Source organism: Pyrus communis, chromosome 1, assembly GCF_041283825.1.
Source record: "Pyrus communis isolate YQ-2024b chromosome 1, ASM4128382v1, whole genome shotgun sequence".
NCBI classification, from domain to species: Eukaryota; Viridiplantae; Streptophyta; class Magnoliopsida; order Rosales; family Rosaceae; genus Pyrus; species Pyrus communis.
This window is the reverse complement of record NC_142565.1, coordinates 3,612,412-3,632,879: the sequence shown is the minus strand read 5'-3', so window position 1 is coordinate 3,632,879 and position 20,468 is coordinate 3,612,412. Positions and strand designations below refer to the sequence as shown.

Here is a 20,468-nt window from a genome sequence, read left to right as displayed (position 1 = left end):
ATGACAACCCATCGACTCCATCGTCTGCAGTGGCATCGCCGTCGTCATTCAAGCACGACTCGGTACAAGAACACGTCGAACCGACATCTTCATGATCATCACGCACGTGTTCACAATCCATGCCGGAAGAGGTTAATCCCAAACTGTCTACCCACTCGGAAAGTATCTTCCCGAGTTCCTTGAGCCTCCGGGACATGTGTTCCAAGTGCTTGGGCTTCGACGGGCTAGACGCTTTCTCCGCCGACAGCATTTTCTCGAGAAAACTCAACCTTTGCGCCATATCTAGGAAGTGATGAAGTTGGCATTCTGCCGCCAACTCTTCCGGTGGAAGAGCTAACACGCTTTCGAGATACGACTCCAGTTCTTTCAGTTTCTTCCGCAAAATTCTGTATGTCTTCGTCATCGTTGGTCTTCTGTGTGATCTGGGAGGGTTGTGGTTGTGATGGGAGAGGGTGGCGGTTTCCTTGAAAGCGATTTGGGTTTTGGTTGGGATTATATCGTGGGATGTGGCGGTTGAGGTTTTGGAGAAATTTTTAGTTGTGGTTGGAACATAAATGGTACATCACGTATTTTAATATGAGTAGTGGGAAATTTTATTTTTTAAGTTATTAATTTTTTAGCATATATATCTCACCATTTGTATAATGACACGTGATGTACTACTCCATATACCGGTCACATTGAAAAATCTCTCGAGGTTTTGGGTAATGACCGACGTAGTGTTTACCTATTTGCACTAGCCCCCAACCCCACGTCCTTATTTGACTACTTCCCCTTTTGCATTGACAGTTATACCTTTTTAAGTTTTTCCCAAGCATTACAATCCAGTGATATTCTTCATTTACAAAAAGAAATTTATGTTTGTGAAATTTTGACACTAATTTATTATGTTGACTTATAGTGTGGGTTAGGGCTAGTTTATTGATGTAAAAACTGTTTCTAATGTGCTTTAAGAATAATCAGTTATAAAATAAAACAGATAAACGTTTAATAACTTGTATTTTCAAAAATGTTGTAAGTATGAAAAAAGGTTGAAGTGTTTACTAAATTAATGTAAAAAGTGATATAATGTATTAATGACAAAAATGAACATGGTAATGAGAGTAATGATGACGACTGCAGTGGAGGTAGCGGTGGCGGTGGGGTGATGGTAGCGGCAATGGTAAGGGTGTGTTGGTAAAGTCAATAGTGGTGTGTGGTGGTTGAGGATGTAGAGGTAACAATTGTGGTAGGGCAACGATAGCCGTGGCAGTAAAAATGGTGGTGGTAATAGTGGTGGTGTAAGGTTAATGTTTGTAGTAATAGGTGGTGGCGATTACTTTGTTTAACAAGGAATAAAGTGTATGTAAAAGGATAATAATGTCATTTTCTAAAAATTAGTTCTACCCGCTGTTCTCCCTTCTCTTTGGGCTTTTGCACTTAAAGGATAATAATGGCAAGGTTCTGTTTCGATCTAAATAAAACTGTCATAAAGCCCGGCCCAACTCTAAACCGGATCCAGTACAAAAGTGTCACGTGCGGCGCCGAAAGCCTCATCACGTGGGGTCAGAAACCGCACATGCCCACCTCCATTATTCGCCCACTCAAAGTCTGAAACCGACCCATGGAGTCAACAGTTCCCAGATTCTCATGTCCCCGTAAATTCGACATCTTACCATGCCCATTTCCGTCCATTCACCACACTCCATTACGCGGCGAGTCCTCTTTTATAAATGAGGATCATCTCGAAATTCTTTTTGTGAGAATCTTAAGGATTTTCTAATTACATTCATTCATCGTAAATTATTCAGTTAGAAATATAAATATTATCTTATGAAAATTGATTGTAAGATAATAAACAGAAATGATTGAAGGATCCCGAGATCCTCACAAAACAAAATCCAAAAAAATCTCATTTTCCTTTCTTCCAATCCGAGGGAGATTTTTCAATGTGACCGGCACACAAGATAGTACATCACGTCACATGGTACACTATATAAATGATCAGATTTATGTGTCAGAAAGTTAATAACTTGAAAAATAAAAATTTTCACCATTTACATGAAAATATGTGATTTACCATCCGTATTCCCGTCACAATTAAAAATTTCACTATTCCAAGTCACCATCATCCTCACACCAGCTGTTCTCGAACACGCGAAATTCCAGTTCTACCCTTCCCATTATCCTCTTCCCTTTTCAGTTTTTACCCATACCTCGTACTCCTCATGAATTTGTCGCCTTCCTCTTTTCCTCATCTTTTAATCTGCGTCTCTCAACGTCCACAGATCACAATCACATCGCAGATTGCTTCCAACTCGTTCGCTCCGACTCAGTGATTTTAGTACCGAGTTTACTCAATCGAACACCATGAGCTGGCTCCGGAGGATCGAGCTCATCGAGCCCTACTACCGCCCGCCGCCGCCGTCGGCGGTTATTCTCCGGGAGACCTCCATTTTCGCCGCTCCCAAAACCCTGCATTGCCCTTTCCCTTCGTTTTTCGAAGAGGTTGAGAAGGATTACGAGCTCGGATACGCGCTGGAGCTGTTGAGTCCGACCCCGATCAAAACGCCGTCGCTTCTTTCCTACGGGATGATTCAGCGAGTCGAGAGGCTCGGGGGTGAGCTGTTCCTGCAGAGCCTGAGCGACCGAGTCAGTGAGCTCGAGTCGCGGTTCGATCGGCTGGCGAAGGTGAAATTGGGCGGGGATCGGAAGTACACTTGGACGGCGGAGATCAAGGGGCCGGAGAAGCACGGGCTCGAGCGGAAGTACAAGTTGACGACGGAGATTAAGGAGGGGAAGCATAAGAAGAAGGCGGCAGAGGAGGCGACTGAGAAGAAGTACAAATGGACGGCTGAGATTGAAGGGAAGGGAGAGATCTCGCGGAAGTACTCGTTCACGGCGTCGAATGGCGGTGATAGTGACAGTAGCGACACCAAGGAGAAAAAGGAGAAGAAGAAGACGAAGGGCAAGAATGGAAGCAAGAAGGAAAGGAAGGAAGAGAGCGACACGCGTCTGGTGGAGATTGAAGAGCTTGTTGATCATGGGGCTGTCGTTCTACGACAGGTAATTTGAAATTACACTTTAATCCATGCTTGAGCTGAATTTCTTACAGAAAAGTTTGATTTTTAATTTATTTTGTTCCATAAATGTTCATCCTTTGAGCTTAAACATAGTTTAGCTGGTGGATTACTAGTAGTAATGTGAGATTACATTTTAAACCAGGGATTAGTTCTTGAGGTGATTCGGTTGAATTTACATCGATATCCATATTCAATTGTTTATTTTGGTTCAGTGGAATACCATGTTTAGTTTGGTTTAGTTGATTGGCAATGCTAATGTGAACTCACATTGCGAAACCCCGGATTTGTTCATGAGTTGATTCAGTTGAAGTTACATTGATTTGATTTGATTAGCTTGTTTAAGAGAAATTCATTTTGTTAATTGCAAATGATTTAATGTTGTGTTCCCGAATTGCTCTAGCATAATGAGGTATTGTATTTGTAGGCTTTTGCAAAGAGAGCTGGAGGCAGCAGAAATGCGAAGGGCAAGAGGAAGGAGTTGTCTCCTCAAGATGCAGCAATGATGATACAGATGACTTTCAGAGCTTATCTGATCCGCAGATCACAGGCTCTTAGGGCCCTTCGGGATCTCGCTGTTGCCAAGTCCAAGTTGAAGGAGCTCAGGGCACTGTTTAATAACTTCTCTTACCGCCGCCGTGTTGCCCATGATGCAGCAGAGCGTCAGAGGTTCACTGAAAGAATCATCGTCCTGCTCCTCACTGTTGATGCCATTGAGGTAACTTTGGTGACTTGTGTTTTGAATTTATATTTGTGACGCTCATGTTCATGTATGATTCTCATAACTTGAATGTAAAATAGCTAGGCATTGTTGATACATGTTGTGGGCATACAAACTCGTAATTTTAAACTAAATTTCGTTCTTGCTTGAATTTTGAAAGTAATGAAAATTATATCATATCAGGTTACGTTATTGTTTGATCCCTATTGCCACCACTTCTTTGAGAACTTCATTCAGTAATTGAACTTTTATTTGGTCCAAAGGAGTGTATCAATGTCAGTCGGTTCCTTAATACTAAATGCTGCCCTACAATAATCAAGAAGGGCATTACCTGACATGAAACTGATCTACAATATGTTCTCTTAAACGACGTCAATTGATTTTTACTCTAAATACGAGAACAAAGTGTTACGAAACATCCTTTGATCTTCAGATGAAAATAGATCATCAATTTCCGGAAGAGAGTACTATAGTTGACAGATCATGTTTCATGTTTTGCACAAATATGCACATTTGCACAGAAAGCTAAGAAAATTCTAATTTCGCTGACTGGCACACTAGGTTCCTTGTTTACCCTTGTTTACCCTTTTTTACAATTTGCATTGTATTTAGGGTGTCGATGTGATGGTGCGTTCAGCAAAGAGGTCAATGGTGGATGAACTTGAAGCGATGCTTGATGTGGTCGACCCTCAGCCTGCTGGTGCTGGAAAATCACTTTCCATGAAGAGGAGGACCTTCGATATGCCAGATGGTGTCATTCAGAGGGAAATCGCTGAAGGTGTGGCACAGGTTGTCCAAATGCTTGAACGCGAAGAGAACAGTTCTAATACCTTTGAGGCATGCTTGTGAGCGTACGGTAATACCACCGATCACCGCCATTTAGTGGTTTTTCTTGTTGTAGCTCTTGCTAGAGATATGTAGCCTAGCTGGGGAGTTTGAAGGGCTTGCTTCTTCTCATGAGTATCAAGTTAAAAACTGCATGATATTCCCCCAGTAGCAAGATGGTAGTCCGGTTCGCCTGCATTGTGCTGAGACTTGTATCGTCAAATCGCTGCGTTATATATTCAGTTTTCCAAGTCTGGATAATCCTTGTTTTGTGAACTACCTTTAATAACATGTTTGACAGAGCTTTGAACATATTCTTGCATGAAGTCTTTCCTTTTGCTCAACTTATTTTTATCATTGATATGTGGAAATCAGTCCGTAGGTTGGGAGAAATTTTTTATTGTAACGGGAACACGAGTGGTACATCACAGATTTTTGTGCAAGTGATGAGAAATTTTATTTTTTAAGTTACTAATTTTTTAACACACATATCTCACAATTTCTATAGTGACACGTGGTGTGCCATTTTGTGTGCCTGTCACATTGAAAAATCTCTCGTATGTTGGAGCTTTCCTCACCTGCACATTTTTTAACACGTGTGAACGGTTGTGATTAACTAAATCTCGACCTAGTAGCATTTCAGAATAGTCGAATCTAAAGGCCTCCCAGTACGACTGGAGAGAAACAATTTTGAAGAAATATACTACGTGTGCTCCAAAGAATTACGTGAGGTGGCCAATGGCCATGGGGTTAAGATAAGCGCCGTCGGCAGAGAAATCGGGCTGTGATTCCGAATTCCTTCTGCTCCATGTAAAGCATAAGACCTCACACAATACAGCATAACAACAAAGTGTTAGGAAGTATCTGTTGATCGATCTTCGGAGGAAAAAGGATCGTCACTTTCCGGAATGGAGTACTAAACGTCTTGACAACCATGTTTTACACAAGTATGCACATTCGCATAAACGGTAAGAAATTTAGGGTTTCACTGATTGACAAGTTAGAGCATATCTAATTTGTTGGGTAAGGGCTGGAGGCTAGAGGTGCAGTCTGGCTTCTCAACACGATGATAATATTGCCTGCCAGTATTGTTTCGGCTCTAGTGGTGAAGGGCTAGAGGCTAAGATTCCAACTGGTGAGTGAGACCCACGATGTACATCGCTTGGGCTGGCGCTAGTTTGGCCTCACAAGGTGCCTAGGCTTCAATTTGACTAGGCAAATTTGTTGGGTTAGAAGTTGTTTGTCAAAATTGGGGCAAGACTATCAGTTTGCTTAGGCCACAAGGCTCACATTAGGTTCCTTGTTTCTAATTTTATTTTACTACCATGAAAAAACAACCATAAAATTATATGACAATTTGCATTGTATTAGGGTGCTCATGTAACGGTGCTCTCGGCAAAGAGGTCGACGTTTTTGATCCCCAGCCTCAGCCTGCCGGAAAATTAATCACTATCCGTGACGAAGAGAACCTTCGACATGCGGTCTCATGCAGAGGGAAATTGCTGAAGGTGTACGTAACACAGCTGCACAGGTTGTCCAAATGCTTGACCGCGAAGAGAACAGTTCTAATACTTTTGACGCTTGCTTGCCCAAATGTAAGTACTATCCTTCAATTTACGTCTCTTCACATGATAAGAGAGCGAGTATCGCGGGCACGAGTATCACCCTATCACGCAAGAAAAGAGGAAGAGTTTCATAAACTCATTGCACGTGAGTTTCTCGCCTTAGTTAGGGACCTTTGAGACCTTTGAGGGTACAGACAGGCATGCATGACCAAGCTAAAAGCATGTAGCGTAGAACACCACATTTGGATTGTTCCAATGGAATTCGGTGGTTTTGGTTTGGAATAAGATGGAAGTTTGAATTTTGTAGTGGAAATTAGATACGTGTGCTCCACACTGTGCACGGTAGGCAAGGCATGGAGCTAAGCCCCCAGTTTAGGCCTATAACTTTGACCCAACTTTGTCTCCAAATTCAAAAACGCTACCAATCTCATGAAGAAAACGGTGTCATAAACTCGTAGGCATTGTCAGATGAGTCGGTGTTTTTGATACAATGATATATTGGTTGTGAGCTCATCATTTTCGAGATTTTAACATAAGATTTTTAACTTATAAGTAAAGAAAAATACATTCAGACAAAAAAGTTCGGAGTTAGCATGTAAAATAAAACAACTTCACAAGGATAAAGTTGAGAATTGAAATTAACATGAAGTCAAACTTTTGAGCACTTTACAAACTAGCTATTCGTATAATGATATTTCTTTTCTCAATATTGAAAGAAAATGGTCATTACGTCGAATACACCGCCCTTTTTGACCCAGAAACAGAAAAAAAAAACTTTCGAGTATTTTGTAGTGTTGTACATGTCCCAAGATGTTCCATTAATACTCATAAAAGGAAGCTTTAGATTGCAAATGACCTCGCCATATATTATACCAACCTTTTCTTGGAAAGCAATCGCCATGCCAATGTTGTAAACCAAACCTAGCTATTCATCAAGGTAACAAGACCAAACCTATTATTTTGATAGGGTGCAATTACTTGGATGTCACTCAACTGAAAGTAGATTATATTGTTAGGGTTTGTGAGGGTTAGGTTGTAGGAGAGAGTATGGTTGACTTTGGTGTAATTGAATTGGCTAACGTCAGCACCATCGACGGTGAATTCAGAGAATTTGTTCAACTTCGAATGACTTCTATTCATAGCAAGAACAAACATAAAAGTAAACAACACAAACAGAAACAAACATACCAGCAAATTCGTATGCCTTATACTCCGTATGCCACCACCAAATTCGGGGACTTTGTACAACTCCGTATAACTTCTACTCATCACAAGAACAAACATACCAGCAAACAACACGAACAGAAATAGCAGCACGCCACCACTGGTATTCTCGATGTCTGGGCTTTCAGTTTCAGACATGGCTAAGAAATTGTTAGTGAATGGAAGAAAGGTCACAAAAAGTTCTAGGGTTTAGGGTTTGTATGTACAATCTTAGGGTTTATATGGAAGAAAACCTACTTAAAAGAGAAATGAAATATATATTAACATGTCTATTATTCTTCTAAATGATATGATCAAGGCATAAACCCAGTTTATCGACGCACTCCAGCTCAAAATGTGATGTTTCAAGTTTTTTTTTAATATTATCATACCTTCTGAGTTCTAATTTAGAAAATCAACTTTACTGAATGAGACACCACGAAACAACTTAACAGTGTTCATAAAAGTCTTTTTCCTAATTTAACCGCAGTGTCGAAAGGAAGACTTTTCTCATGATCGTTCATGGTGAACATGGGCTCAGCAGAACATTTTAATATTTTTAGTTTGAATTTCTGAAAACCTAGCCTCTTCTGTGTTCACATTTCATAGCATCTCGTTCCTGCAGCAACATATACCAAAATTATACTACTGTCTCAATTTTTGACCTTGATCTTGCAGTCGGTAAACAATCCATGCTTCGATATTGTTTTAGGTCAAATTTAAACGCGCACACATATGAATATACGTTCAAAACTATTCCATTCAGCAAATCTGGTAAAAAAGATGAAATGAATGTTAACAGAGTACATCATTAATAGCATAAAATCTTTATATTCTATAACAAGCACTTTATATTTTGGGATAAATTACGGTTTGATCCCCTGAATTATCATTTCAATTGAAATTGACCCCCTAATTTTGTTTGTTTTGGTAAATTAACCCACTAAACTATTTAAAACCAGTCAATTAACCATTTGCCGTTAGATTGCAGAATCAATTCCGTCAAATTCAAGGGGAAATTAGTCATTTCATCCTTAATTGTTACTTGTCAGCTATAATCATCAATAAAATTTTGACACATGGACACAAAATAATTCAAAAATATAGGTGTGTGAATATCACACCCCCATTTTACTTCTCACACACCCTTCTAATTTTTGGTCGTCGGATCGAATAAATTGAAGAAGATCAACAGACAGAAATTAACAAGGGGTGTGTGAGAAGTAATTCAGGGTGTGTGGATATCACACCCCAAAATATATAGCATAATGAGAAAACATAAAAAACCAAACGTTTACATAATGGACCATCTCATATTGTCATTACACATTATTTTGTTTTCACATGTCATAATTACATCGTTGGTTATAGTTGACAAATAAGACTCATTTTACTTTGAATTTGACGAAATAGTGGATGGAATCTATCGATAAGGGGTCAATTGACTTATTTCAAATAGTTCAGGGGGTTAATTTACCAAAAAAATAGTTTAGAGATTCAATTTCAACTAGAGTAATAATTTAAGGAGTTAAATGACAGTTTACGCTTATATTTTGTCAGCATACTTTGTGAATTAAAATAAAATAGCTCCACATCAAAAGTTGTGTCACTAACTCATTGCCCGAGAAATTTTTAATTGTGACGGGAATAAAAGTGGTACATCACTTGTTTTAATAGAAGTGATGAAAAATTTTATTTTTTAAGTTATTAATTTTTTAGCACACATTTCCCACCATTTGTATAGTGAGATGTGGTGTACCACTCCGTGTATCGGTCACACTGAAAAATCTCTCTATTACCCAACGAATGTAATCATTTGCATAAATGATTCTCGTGATAATAGGGTATTTGGAAATTAGATTCCGTAGTAAAATAAAATAAAAAATAAACGTTTGAGGTGAAATTTGTTAGACATTAAATTGAAATTGAAAATTTTAAATTGAAATTTTTGTTAAGTCTCCGTCAATATGCAAGACTAAACTAGTCATTTAACCTCTGTTAACCCATGTAAGATAATGAGGTCGCAGTTGCATCAGTACTCGCCCGACCTCCTGTCACGAAGCTTCATTGGAGTGCCGAGCATGTGGCGGCGGAATTGCAGTGGAATTAACTAGAAAAGTAATTGTAGGTAGATTAAATTTATAAGCTAAATAATGTGTCACCAATAATAAACTAGCATTTACCTACATACTTTGTGTGTATGAACATATTTTTTTAGAGAATAAGAAGGGGAGAGAGAGAGAGGGAAAAAAAACGTGGGAGGAGTGAGAGGTTTTTATTTTTGGTTTTTTAATTTTATTTTAATATTAAAGGTATTTTAACATTACCTATAGGTGATAGTTTAATAAAAAACAGTAAAATTTAGACTTGTAAAATTACAATATTACCCATCATTTTTTTTTTTTTGTGATAAAAGACTAATTTGTCTTTTCATCATCTTTTGGTTGACAAAAAAAATTTCATTAATTAGGAGAGATAAGCACGTTAACTAATACTTAAGTAATAATCTAATTATCAACTTTCATGTTAATTAATTTACAAAATTGTGTTTAGAAATTTAATTTTCATAACATTACTCTAACCGAAATGAGACCGTCGTTGAGCTAATAAGATGAACAGAAGAGGTGGGCGATTATTCGACTCTTTTGTTGCATTTTGCCGGGAGGTGTGGAAGAAGGCGCCATTTCGGGACATGTTTTGCACTTGTTTGGTGCACTTTACATGTAACCTTTCGTGTCATAAAAGGGCACCATATAGTATATAGCATGCAGTCGTACCTAATTTATACTTTTGAAAGATATTGTATGTTTCTATCAAGTCACGCAATATGTGTTTAATTAGTGTGACTTTCTAATGGACTTTATTGGTTTTAATTATTGGTTACAATTAGGGTTTCCCTTTTCTCAAACGCCATGCAATTTCAAACACCTTTTCATTGATTCTGGGTCACTGTTTGATCACCTTTCAACTTTCAACCAATTTCCAGGCAATATCACCATAATCATTACCAAATTACCAAATTTCAAGATTTAACGTCATACTAAACAATGTAAGCTAACATCATATGTATCTAAATACTTCATTTTCACATATTGTCTCATAATATAATACTAACATTTGCCTACACATTTTGTGTGTATGAACACAGTTTTTCAGTAAATGAGAAGGAGAGGGGGAGAAAGAGAGAGAACATTGGGTGTGACATCCCACATCGCGCAGGGGAGTGATCCTTATATATATATATTCTCATCCCTACCTAGCACGAGGCCTTTTGGGAGCTCACTGGCTTTGGGTTCCGTAGGAATTCCGAAGTTAAGCGAGAGGGGGGCTAGAGCAATCTCATGATGGGTGACCCACTGGGAAGTTGCTCGTGAGTTCCCAAAAACAAAACCGTGAGGGAATGGTAAGCCCAAAGCGGACAATATCGTGCTACGGTGGTGGAGCGGGGCTAGGAAGTGATCCGTTCCGGGCCAGGATGTGACAATTTGGTATCAGAGCCTAACCCTGGTCGTAGTGTGCCGACGAGGACGTCGGGCCCCTAAGGGGGGTGGATTGTGACATCCTACATCTCCCAGGGGAGTGATCCTTATATATATATTCTCATCCCTACCTAGTACGAGGCATTTTGTGAGCTCACTGGCTTCGGGTTCCGTAGGAACTCCGAAGTTAAGCGAGAGAGGGGCTAGAGCAATCCCATGATGGGTGACCCATTGGGAAGTTGCTCGTGAGTTCCCAAAAACAAAACCGTAAGGGAATGGTAAGGCCAAAGCGGACAATATCGTGCTATGGTGGTGGAGTGGGCCCGGGAAGTGATCTGCCTCGGGCGGGGATGTGACATTGGGGGAGTGGGAGGTTTTTGTTTTTGTTTTTGGTTTTTTTTTTTTTTTTTAATTTTTTAATTATTTTTAATTTTTATATTGGAGATATTTTAACATTATCTGTAGGTGAGGCTTCAATAAAAAACAGTAAAATTTGGACCTGTGAAATTTTATTATTGCCCTTTTTTTTTTTATGTGATAGAAGACTAATTTGTCTTTTCATCCTATTTTAGTTGATAAAAATGTTTTATTAATTAGTAGAGATAGTGAATCAAATCAAGCGTTTTCATAACTCAATTTAACATCTCATGATCTTATTTAGAACAAGAAAACAAAAAAAGAGACTACTAGTTTTGCCTATGCCAGATTTTTTTGTTTTTTTTTTTATTAAATTGTAAATATTTCACCAAATGGAACAATTTTAATTTTTTTAGCTGTGAAAAAATGAAACTTTAACGAAAAGCTTCCGGTACCGTTCACTTTAACGAAAAATCATATTTTTACACTAAGTCAATCATAATACTATTCAATTTACCATTTATTTTGTTCTTATTATTAAAACTCAAAGTTTTCAAACCATTTTTATTAGTTTTTCTGTAAAAAAAAAAAAAAATTAAGGTCCATGCCGACAAAACAGAGAAAAATAAAATTACGTAGAAAACCTGGAGTCAAGAGTCTTTAAACCGCAACCGCAGCTCACGGCATTGAAAATAAGATTCCGTCGTCGCTTGTCCGAGACCGCAAGTTCCCAACTGCCACTTGGGCCCCCAGAGTGCCCTAATCGAAGCATAAAATTACCTAATCTAATCAGAGTCCAGTCAAACCCTCTGGCGTTTTCCCACGAAATTGTTTTCCATTTTCCGGCAATCTTCCTCGTAACTTCTATTTTCCCCTTTCGGTTTCAGCTGTCCCTGTCTTTGACTGGTTAAACCAAGCAGGAGATGTGTCGCCAGCTCGGACGGGGCCCCGCCGGATCATCCCACACGTGTGCCAATAGTTAGTTCTTCATAGGATCATTGTACGGGTCTTGTTCCTTCTCTGTGCGGGGGGATTGGTGACGTGAGGAAATGAGGCTACTATTACTATATGGTTGGGAAATAGATTGTTAAGGATATTTCAACCATGTTGTTCGCAGGCACTTGTTTATTGATCCCATTGTTTATAGACTCGTTTGGAAGTAATTTTAAAATGATTGAAAACGTTTTTTATGAGAATATTTTTAAAACCAATACTTGCAAAACATCCAAGTGAATCATGAAAACGCACTTTAAGTGCTTCCTGTAATAAGGTACTTCTTCCAAAAACACTTAAAGTGCTTTTAGAACCCAAAATCAATTTCACCAAAAACGTTTTCAGTTATTTTAAAGTATTTCCGAATGCGACTTATATTTGGTACCATTTGTTGCGAGAATTGTCTTAGTTAGACGATTATACTGAATATCTTATAGTGCATCATTATTTTGTGCATTATAAGTATGAGTTATATAGTTTTATTGGTTTAGCTGTGATTAAACAGTATACATTTACTTTTCTTAGGCACCAATCTATACCGTTTTCTTGAGCAGATGTACAAAATTGTATCAATTTTATTTTTTCTAGTAATTAATATGGAATAAAAACTACAAAAATAACATCTCTATAGGGCCAAGCTGACTATTGTTTGATTATGGTGAGAGTCATCTCGTGCTGAAAAAGAAAGCATCGTCTTAGTTGTTTAAATAATTTCGAAACCTTCTCTGTCAATTAATTTTAAGCTGAATGTTCACATTTTAGTAGAGTTTTAAAACGAAATTTGCTATTTTGTACTGGTTTTTCCATTTTGCCAATGAACAACTATCAGTTACGAACAAGACGATAAATATCATTAGGCGAGATTAATAGTTGACGCTCTAATGTTCGTTCATCAGATCTTAGTTTATACTCTTAACTAAGCTAATGATGTGACTCATAAACTTGCTCATACTTACTTCTTTAAGTGTATATTCTATTTATGTTTAAATTAGAGAATTTTTTTTTCCATATTTTCTTGCCCACAGATCAATCAAGTGGTAGTGAAGTAGATGGAAAGAGGCAAAACCAATTGCCAAATAGGTTTTTGATTCATAGCACAAAAAGGGCACTTAAATAGGAAGGCCGATTGTCTGCCCTCATGTTTGGGTGCCCTTTCCATCCTCTATTTTGTACGGTCACGGTTAAGCAACGTCAATATTTTATATTAAATTTTTTTTTATAGAGATAATAAGACAAAAAATAATAGGAATATAAAATGTTAATGTGTCTTAACCGTTACTGCACAAATAAAAAGGGATAAGAAGGGCATCCAAATAGGAACTGCCTTGAATGGTTATATTTAGGCCTGATTTGGTACTGAGGTGATTCTGAAAAAAGCTGGTATCAAAAAAAGCTGGGAGCTGTTTTTGTGTTTGGAAAACATTCAGCTTCAACTTTTTTTCACAGTTTTGGGTAAAAAAATCCAAAAATAAGAAGCTGCAAAATCCAGCTTTGAAAAACCGGCTTTTTTCACATCTGTTTTACATAAAGTTTGCCAAACACTATAATACTGCTTTTTTTTTTTTTTTTTTTCAAAAGCACTTTTACAAAAAAGTTTACCAAACACTCTGCTGCTTTATTTCACAGCTGCTTATTCTCACAGCACAACAGAAATAGTTTTTTTTCAAAACACAGCAATACCAAACCAGTCTTTACTTTTCCTCTCAAACGCACATGCAGAAACGCATTAACGCAGTGTTGTTTTGCCATACACCATCGTCCACGTATTTCTCACGCGTCGGGTCCATCGGCTGCCACGCAGTTCCATCGTGTGTCCAGAAACACGCGTGGGCCCCCACCATCCCTCTCATCGCCACGTGGGGCGAACGTCTTTTGGGTATTATTGTCAACACAGACCCACCCCCACCGACGACCACCAACTTGCCAATGAAAGCAACGACACGTCCAACATTTCGTGGTGGGCCCCATCCACAACGTGGCCATGTCAGCTCCCACTCGGACACAAGTGTCCTCACGCGCTTTTGCCCGCGAAACTCCCGCCGTAAGCGTCCCGCCTTGGATCCTCTGGCCCCCACTACTTTCCCACTCTTTTTTATTATAATATTAATTTAAGGTTTTAATTTTAAAATTAAACTGATTATGCAGTTACAAATGGAGATTGTTATTTTATTAAACCTGCCACCAAAGTCCACTATCCGAAGAGAAATTCTTAATAACACAGAAAGTGTACCACGTGTTTTTATATAAGTGGTTGGAAATTTTATTTTTTAAGTTATTAACTTTTAGCATACATATTCCACAAGTTGTATAGTGACACGTGGTGCACCACAGCGTGTACCGATCACACTGAAAAATTTCTCCTCTCCGAACACCTCATGCGATTCTCCACAGCTTATTGTTAGGACTCGATGGGCTGAAATTAAGAAAAATAGTACATTTTAAAGTGGTTTAAGATCTCTAAAGCTTTATTTACTTCAAACGTCAACTTTCGTAATAGTGTTACTTGACGTTATGTGTCGATGATATAATACAATCTTGTATTAGTGACATATATGAGACGCTATAATGATGGTTTAGTCATTTTGTGAAAGTCTTTCATGATTTGTACTATCAAATTTTACTCACATACTCCTAACAATTCGATCAAAATCTAATTACATTACTCAACTGACACTTAAAGCCGTAAAAAGGCAATTTGTAAACCAAATTGATTAATACTATATATCAAACTTATTATCCACTCAATGAATAATGGTAGATGAGAGAAACCGCCTTTAGGGAAGAAAATGACTAGCAAACTGATTTCTACACTTTTGATTTTTTTCCGCCTTACACGCCCATATACATTTTAATGCTTCGAATTAAGGATAAAAAAAAATAATAAAAGACAAAACAACTAAAGTTGGGTGTAAAAAGAAAAGACAAAAACTAAATTTCAAGCAAAGTGAATTTAGAGTTTAGGATTGGTTGAGTTAGTAACGTTCGTTCTCTTCGTTATATCAAGATAGATGTTTGAGTTCCGTTGCCAGCAATCCTTCCTAATTTGTAAATTTTTTTTTTTGGGTAAACTAGCTAAGACCCCTTCTAGAAGTCTTCAAACAGACTTGTGTGTGCAGCCAACGGGGTAGCTTCTCCTCCTTCTAAACTTTTGGTTAAAAAAAAAAAAAAAAAAATTTGTTAGGTATAGAAGGATGATAAAATAATTAGAACCAACTAATCTAGAAGACTACAAAGCTGCGCGTACACGCGCGAAACCGCGGTGCCGTTTGTGTCTTTTTCTTCGGAGGAAGGGCGTTGCCGGGTTGGATTGTGGAGCACGTTTCTCGTGGAAATCCGAAACTTTCTATAAATGTAGAAGCTCTAAAATTGAGGCCTCTCTCTCTCCTCTCCCTCTCTCCTCTCTCTCTCTCTCTCGTTCGCTCATTTGCCGTTTCGTCGATTCCGATTTTATACGTTTCTTTCTTTTCTCCCCTCTTTTTTCTAATTGGCCGTTTCCTTCGCGATTCTCCGCCATAACTTTTCCCCTATTATTTTCGATTTCCTGCGCAGCTTGTTGCTTGCGGATTAAGGTGAATGTTTAAAGCCTCTCCCTTTTCTAAGTCTTGTGTTTGGCCGCCGAGAAAATAAGTCCTTTGTTTGAAGCGGCTGCTGCCGAATAATGTTCCTTTCCTTTTCGTTTTGCCCCTTTTGTTTTACTCTGTTTTCTTGGCTGCCAAACAGAGCATTTCGGATTTTTCCATCCGCCTCACTGTTTTTATTTATTTTATTTTTTATCCGCTGCTGATTTTTCGATAGTTTGGTTTTGAAGGTTTCCTGAATCCGCCCCTGCATTTCGTAGACTGCTGGCGTTTCGGATCAAAGTTTCCTCAACCTGGTACGTCGTCGTTTCGTCTTCTTCTTTCAGTTTTGCACGTATTGCTACTCGAAATTCGAATTTCTGAGTGTATTTTTTGTTCCCCGGTAAGCAAAATGTGTAAACTTTTTAGCACTAAACAGGTGATTAATTAAGAAAGTTTTGACCTTTGCCACCAATGAGAATTGGGTTCTGTTATTAATTAAGATTTATGAATATTAAATTGATTTAATTATGGTTGTTTACTTTTCTAATTAATTTTTTTTCCAACCGCAAAAACTGATCGTGTCAACATCGTCTCCCATTGGGCTGTTTTCGGCTGAGCTGATGTGATACTGTTATTTTGTTTCCATCCTTTGATTTTTCACCCCAATTTGTTAAATTTATTTTCTTTGCTTCGATGCAAATGCTTGGTCAAATGTCGAACCATGTCGCAGTCGCGTAGACTATTCAAAACCAAGAGGGGGAAATTAAAAAGAGAAGAAAAGTCTTAATCATTGAAGTCACTTACGCAAAATCTTGACCATAGACATCGATTCTACTCTTGGGTTTGTCTCGGTCGTACTTTCGAGAATGGCCCAAGTGGCGTGTAGCTCACGTGGTTAAAAGTGTTTACCCGAGTTGGGTTTTCAAATCCCCCTCCTCTCAAAAGTAAGATTGAGAAGTATATAGCCATATAGGCCTTTCCAACTTGTTTTCTTTTTTTAGGTGGTGTTGTTGGTTGTCACGCATTTTCTCACATCCAAATCTGTCCATTTCATATGTTTTTAAGATTCCGTGTGTGTGTGTGTAGGGCCTCTTTTTGTGGTTTTGTGTGATTCATTTGATGTGTTTTCGTCGCCCAGTGTGTGGGACATAGGAGTTGTTAATGGTATGCAACTACCAGTCACTTGTTTTCGGTTGAGCTGTATGTCCAAACGTTTTCATATCTTCTCTTGCAATATTCGTAGCCTGAGAATCTGTAATGTTTTTGTATTCCTCTGTGTTTCGTGTAGAATAATGTACGTTTTAGCACAGTCGATCGTGTACTGATTTAATTCTCAAAGTTCACACACACCATATGGTTATTCTGCAGAGTTTAGAGGAATGTTGTATTTCTGTAAATTTGTATAAGTAGTTTGGCAAACCTTGAGGTTCTACTTTTCCCCTTTAGCTATGGGCTGTGTATTCTCTCCTGTGTGCTTCGACTTTGGAAGCTGAGAAATTGGACTGAACATGTTGCTAGTACTTTTGAATGAAACGGCGTAATCAGGAGCTAACGGATAATTGTTCTATGCATATATATAATTTGGCATGTCCTTGTGTTTCATGAAATTCGCGTAAAATATTGCGTGATATTGTGCTTCCCACATTCAAAGAACCCTCCTCTTAGGAATAGTCAGTAATCTCCGAAAAATAGAAGGCTAATGGAATTTTCTTTTGTCTAACTCGTGCGTTTAACAGTTATTTAAGATGCAAATATTTTTGTTCAATTCTAATGATTGTTCATTAGATATAAGAAGCCATGTACTTGAGGGATTGATTGTTAACTAGCCGTTACAAGACACTGAAATGGTTGTTTTTCGTTGATTACAGGGTCATCTGAAGAAGTTATAATAGATTTATACACTTGTTTATTGTGATAACGTTACTTCATACGACGTGCTACAAATCTGGATCCAATGGACCTGAAATCAAATCATGCTTCTCCTGTTCTTGCTGACCCTCCACCCTTGAGCAAGTCAAGACTTGGGGGCGTCCATACCAGCCTGTTACCATATGCAACTCCAGGAGCAGCTTTCCCGGCAAGTCTATTCCTAACAATCCCTAGGAGGAAGACTGGATTACTTGATGATGTTCGCTCTAGCTCTTGGCTCGATGCCATGAAATCTTCATCGCCTCCTCACAGAAAGATAACGAAGGGTGTTAACAATGAGTCCGGGGCAATAGATACTGATATTGCTTACCACTCATGGATGGTAATAATAAATCCTTTATGTTTTTTTACCTCCAACAGGCTTTGAGTCTGAGTTATTTATGCAGTACTTAACATCTTTCTGTCTAATCTTGCAGGTCAAGTATCCATCAGCGCTTACATCTTTTGAGCAAATCTCTAATCATGCCAAAGGCAAGAGAATAGCACTGTTTCTTGATTATGACGGGACTCTTTCACCGATTGTAGATAACCCTGACTGTGCCTTTATGTCTGATGCCGTAAGAATATCTTATACTTGTATATTTTACATGCCAAACTTAAAACGCTCTGCTTGCTCATCAAAAATGTTTTAATCCTTTTAGATGCGTGCAGCCGTAAAAAGGGTAGCAAAACATTTCCCAACAGCAATTATTAGTGGAAGAAGCCATGACAAGGTAATTGCCTTAAATATTAGCATGACATACTCTTCAGAAATCATCTGTTTGTTTAACCATATTTTCTCGTGCTTGCTGATTTTGATTGTTCCATATCCTAATCTATCAGGTATACGAATTTGTAAAACTAAATGAACTGTATTATGCCGGTAGTCATGGAATGGACATAATGGCCCCTGTTATACAATCTATAAACGATGACCAGAGAAACTGTTTTAAGTCAACTGACAAAAAGGTAATTGGCTACAAGCTCTCTCCTCATGCGAAAAAAATACATGTATGTATTGGGGTTTTGTTTCTATTCGTTCTGTTCTTTTAACATCTTCTGGTTTCTGGTGAATTCAGGGTAAGGGGGTTAACTTGTTCCAGCCTGCGGCTGAATTTTTACCTATGATTAGAGAGGTTTGTAAATTTCTTCTCTGCAATCGTGTCAACAATAAATAAGATGTTCCTATCTTTTCTGTTACGAATGACAATATAGTATTGTAGTGTTCTGATTTTTTATGCTCAACCAGGTATTTAAACTGCTTGTTGAAAGTACGAAAGACATCCAAGGAGCTAAAGTTGAGGACAATAAGTTCTGTGTCTCTGTTCATTACCGCAATGTAGATGAGAAGGTAGTCTCTTCTTAGAGTAATAAATTTTGATTAGCTACGAGTTTAAGATATTTTCTTTCCGGCAGAGGAAAAAAGAAACTAGGAGAGGCTGGAGGGAGCCTCTTTTTTGTTATGGATTTAATTTTTCTTTTGCATTTACTAATTATACACTCCGTCTTCAGAGTTGGCCTGCAGTTGCGCAATGTGTCCACGAAATTCTTAAGGACTACCCACGCTTGCGCTTGACTCATGGGCGAAAGGTATTTTTAAAAGCCTGAATGCAAGCAGATCTACCTTAATGTGCTATCTTTGTGCTATGGTAATTTTTATTCAAAATATTTTCGTTCTGTTTTCTTTATTTGTAGGTTTTGGAGGTTCGACCTACAATAAACTGGGATAAAGGGAAGGCCGTCACGTTTTTACTTGAATCTCTCGGTGAGTATTTCTTCTTCTACTCATCTCTCTTGCTGCTTTTAAGTAATCTTAAAGAATTCATTAAATTCCATCTTATACTCTCCCTACAACGAAATTTTTATATCAGGGCTAAGTAATTCCGAAGATGTGCTCCCGATATATATTGGTGACGATCGGACAGATGAAGATGCATTCAAGGTATAATTCGAAATTTTTGTCACCAAAGTTGTTTTTACTGTCTTCTATAAAACTCAGAGAATCGCTAACTTGATGGGGGGACTGTAACAGGTCTTGAGGGAAGGAAACCGAGGCTATGGCATTCTAGTCTCGGCTGTGCCCAAGGACAGCAATGCATTTTACTCTCTAAGGGAACCCTTGGAGGTAATGGAGTTTCTCAAGTCACTGGTTTTATGGAGGAAGTCAAGTGCTCTATAAAAATTACTGCATAGATAATTATATAGAAGATATAATCTTCACATGCTTATACAACGAAAACCAGCTGGACGACGTATTTTTTGGTTTCTCTAGATAAGTATACTTCAAGAGGTTTTGGGGGAGCGGGCTGGCATGGAAGAATGCTTGCCGATCTGTGCTCTTCCCTTCTTGCCGGTTTTTTGGCCGTAAAAAGCTTTGTGCCTTAATTGTAAATGCTTTTGGTTAATTTATCTTCTGTTTTTACTAATTAAGGTGCCTTCATTCTTTCTTTCTTTCTTTCTCAATGTATTAATTATTTCATTCCATTTTGTTCTTGGATTTTGGTTGATCAAGTATAATATCTTACTCCTAAGGTCTCTATAGATAATCGAATGATGTTTATTCGTTGATTCTTTTAATTACGCGAAATATAAATGTGGTGTTGTATTCTTCTTCCTTTCTGATAATGCGATATACGAATCAACGCGGTTGAGGTATTTGAACTCGAAATTTAAAGGGACGGGCGCATAGCTTTAAGGAAATAGAAAGGGTAAATTACTAAAACTACCTTTACTATTGGACCAGTGGCAGTTTCATACCTCATCTTTAAAAAATATCAATGTCATATCTCGTTTTACGA

The 20,468-nt window shown here is 38.1% G+C and overlaps 2 protein-coding genes across 3 annotated transcripts; both read left to right on the top strand.

Annotated features, from left to right (window-relative positions):
* Positions 1 to 2,191: 2,191 nt before the first annotated feature.
* On the top strand, positions 2,192 to 4,917 carry LOC137719682 (BAG family molecular chaperone regulator 7). The gene is made up of 3 exons (XM_068458727.2): positions 2,192 to 3,045; positions 3,487 to 3,777; positions 4,393 to 4,917. Exons 1-3 carry the CDS (start codon positions 2,350 to 2,352, stop codon positions 4,627 to 4,629), a joined length of 1,224 nt encoding a protein of 407 aa, XP_068314828.2. The 5' UTR covers positions 2,192 to 2,349; the 3' UTR covers positions 4,630 to 4,917.
* A 10,543-nt stretch (positions 4,918 to 15,460) lies between these two features.
* Positions 15,461 to 20,216, top strand: LOC137720334 (trehalose-phosphate phosphatase A-like). 2 transcript variants are annotated; one of them, XM_068459386.2, is made up of 12 exons: positions 15,461 to 15,771; positions 16,011 to 16,076; positions 17,631 to 18,013; positions 18,108 to 18,248; positions 18,333 to 18,404; positions 18,514 to 18,639; positions 18,750 to 18,806; positions 18,920 to 19,021; positions 19,183 to 19,260; positions 19,366 to 19,435; positions 19,542 to 19,612; positions 19,703 to 20,216. In XM_068459386.2, exons 3-12 carry the CDS (start codon positions 17,717 to 17,719, stop codon positions 19,847 to 19,849), a joined length of 1,161 nt encoding a protein of 386 aa, XP_068315487.2. In that variant the 5' UTR covers positions 15,461 to 15,771; positions 16,011 to 16,076; positions 17,631 to 17,716; the 3' UTR covers positions 19,850 to 20,216. The 2 variants fall into 2 exon arrangements, with proteins under 2 accessions (XP_068315487.2, XP_068315488.2); XM_068459387.2 differs by having other exon boundaries at positions 15,593 to 15,771; positions 15,998 to 16,076.
* The last annotated feature ends 252 nt before the right edge of the window (positions 20,217 to 20,468 follow it).

What these genes read in the sequence shown, in the direction of transcription:
- LOC137719682 (XM_068458727.2), top strand. Translation starts at nt 2,350, where the DNA reads ATGAGCTGGCTCCGGAGGATCGAGCTCATCGAGCCCTACTACCGCCCG. An exon ending in GGGCTGTCGTTCTACGACAG is followed by an intron (nt 3,046 to 3,486) that starts GTAATTTGAAAT and finishes TTGTATTTGTAG; the next exon opens with GCTTTTGCAAAGAGAGCTGG. An exon ending in TCACTGTTGATGCCATTGAG is followed by an intron (nt 3,778 to 4,392) that starts GTAACTTTGGTG and finishes CATTGTATTTAG; the next exon opens with GGTGTCGATGTGATGGTGCG.
- LOC137720334 (XM_068459386.2), top strand. Translation starts at nt 17,717, where the DNA reads ATGGACCTGAAATCAAATCATGCTTCTCCTGTTCTTGCTGACCCTCCA. An exon ending in GTGGAAGAAGCCATGACAAG is followed by an intron (nt 18,405 to 18,513) that starts GTAATTGCCTTA and finishes CTAATCTATCAG; the next exon opens with GTATACGAATTTGTAAAACT. An exon ending in TTTTACCTATGATTAGAGAG is followed by an intron (nt 18,807 to 18,919) that starts GTTTGTAAATTT and finishes ATGCTCAACCAG; the next exon opens with GTATTTAAACTGCTTGTTGA.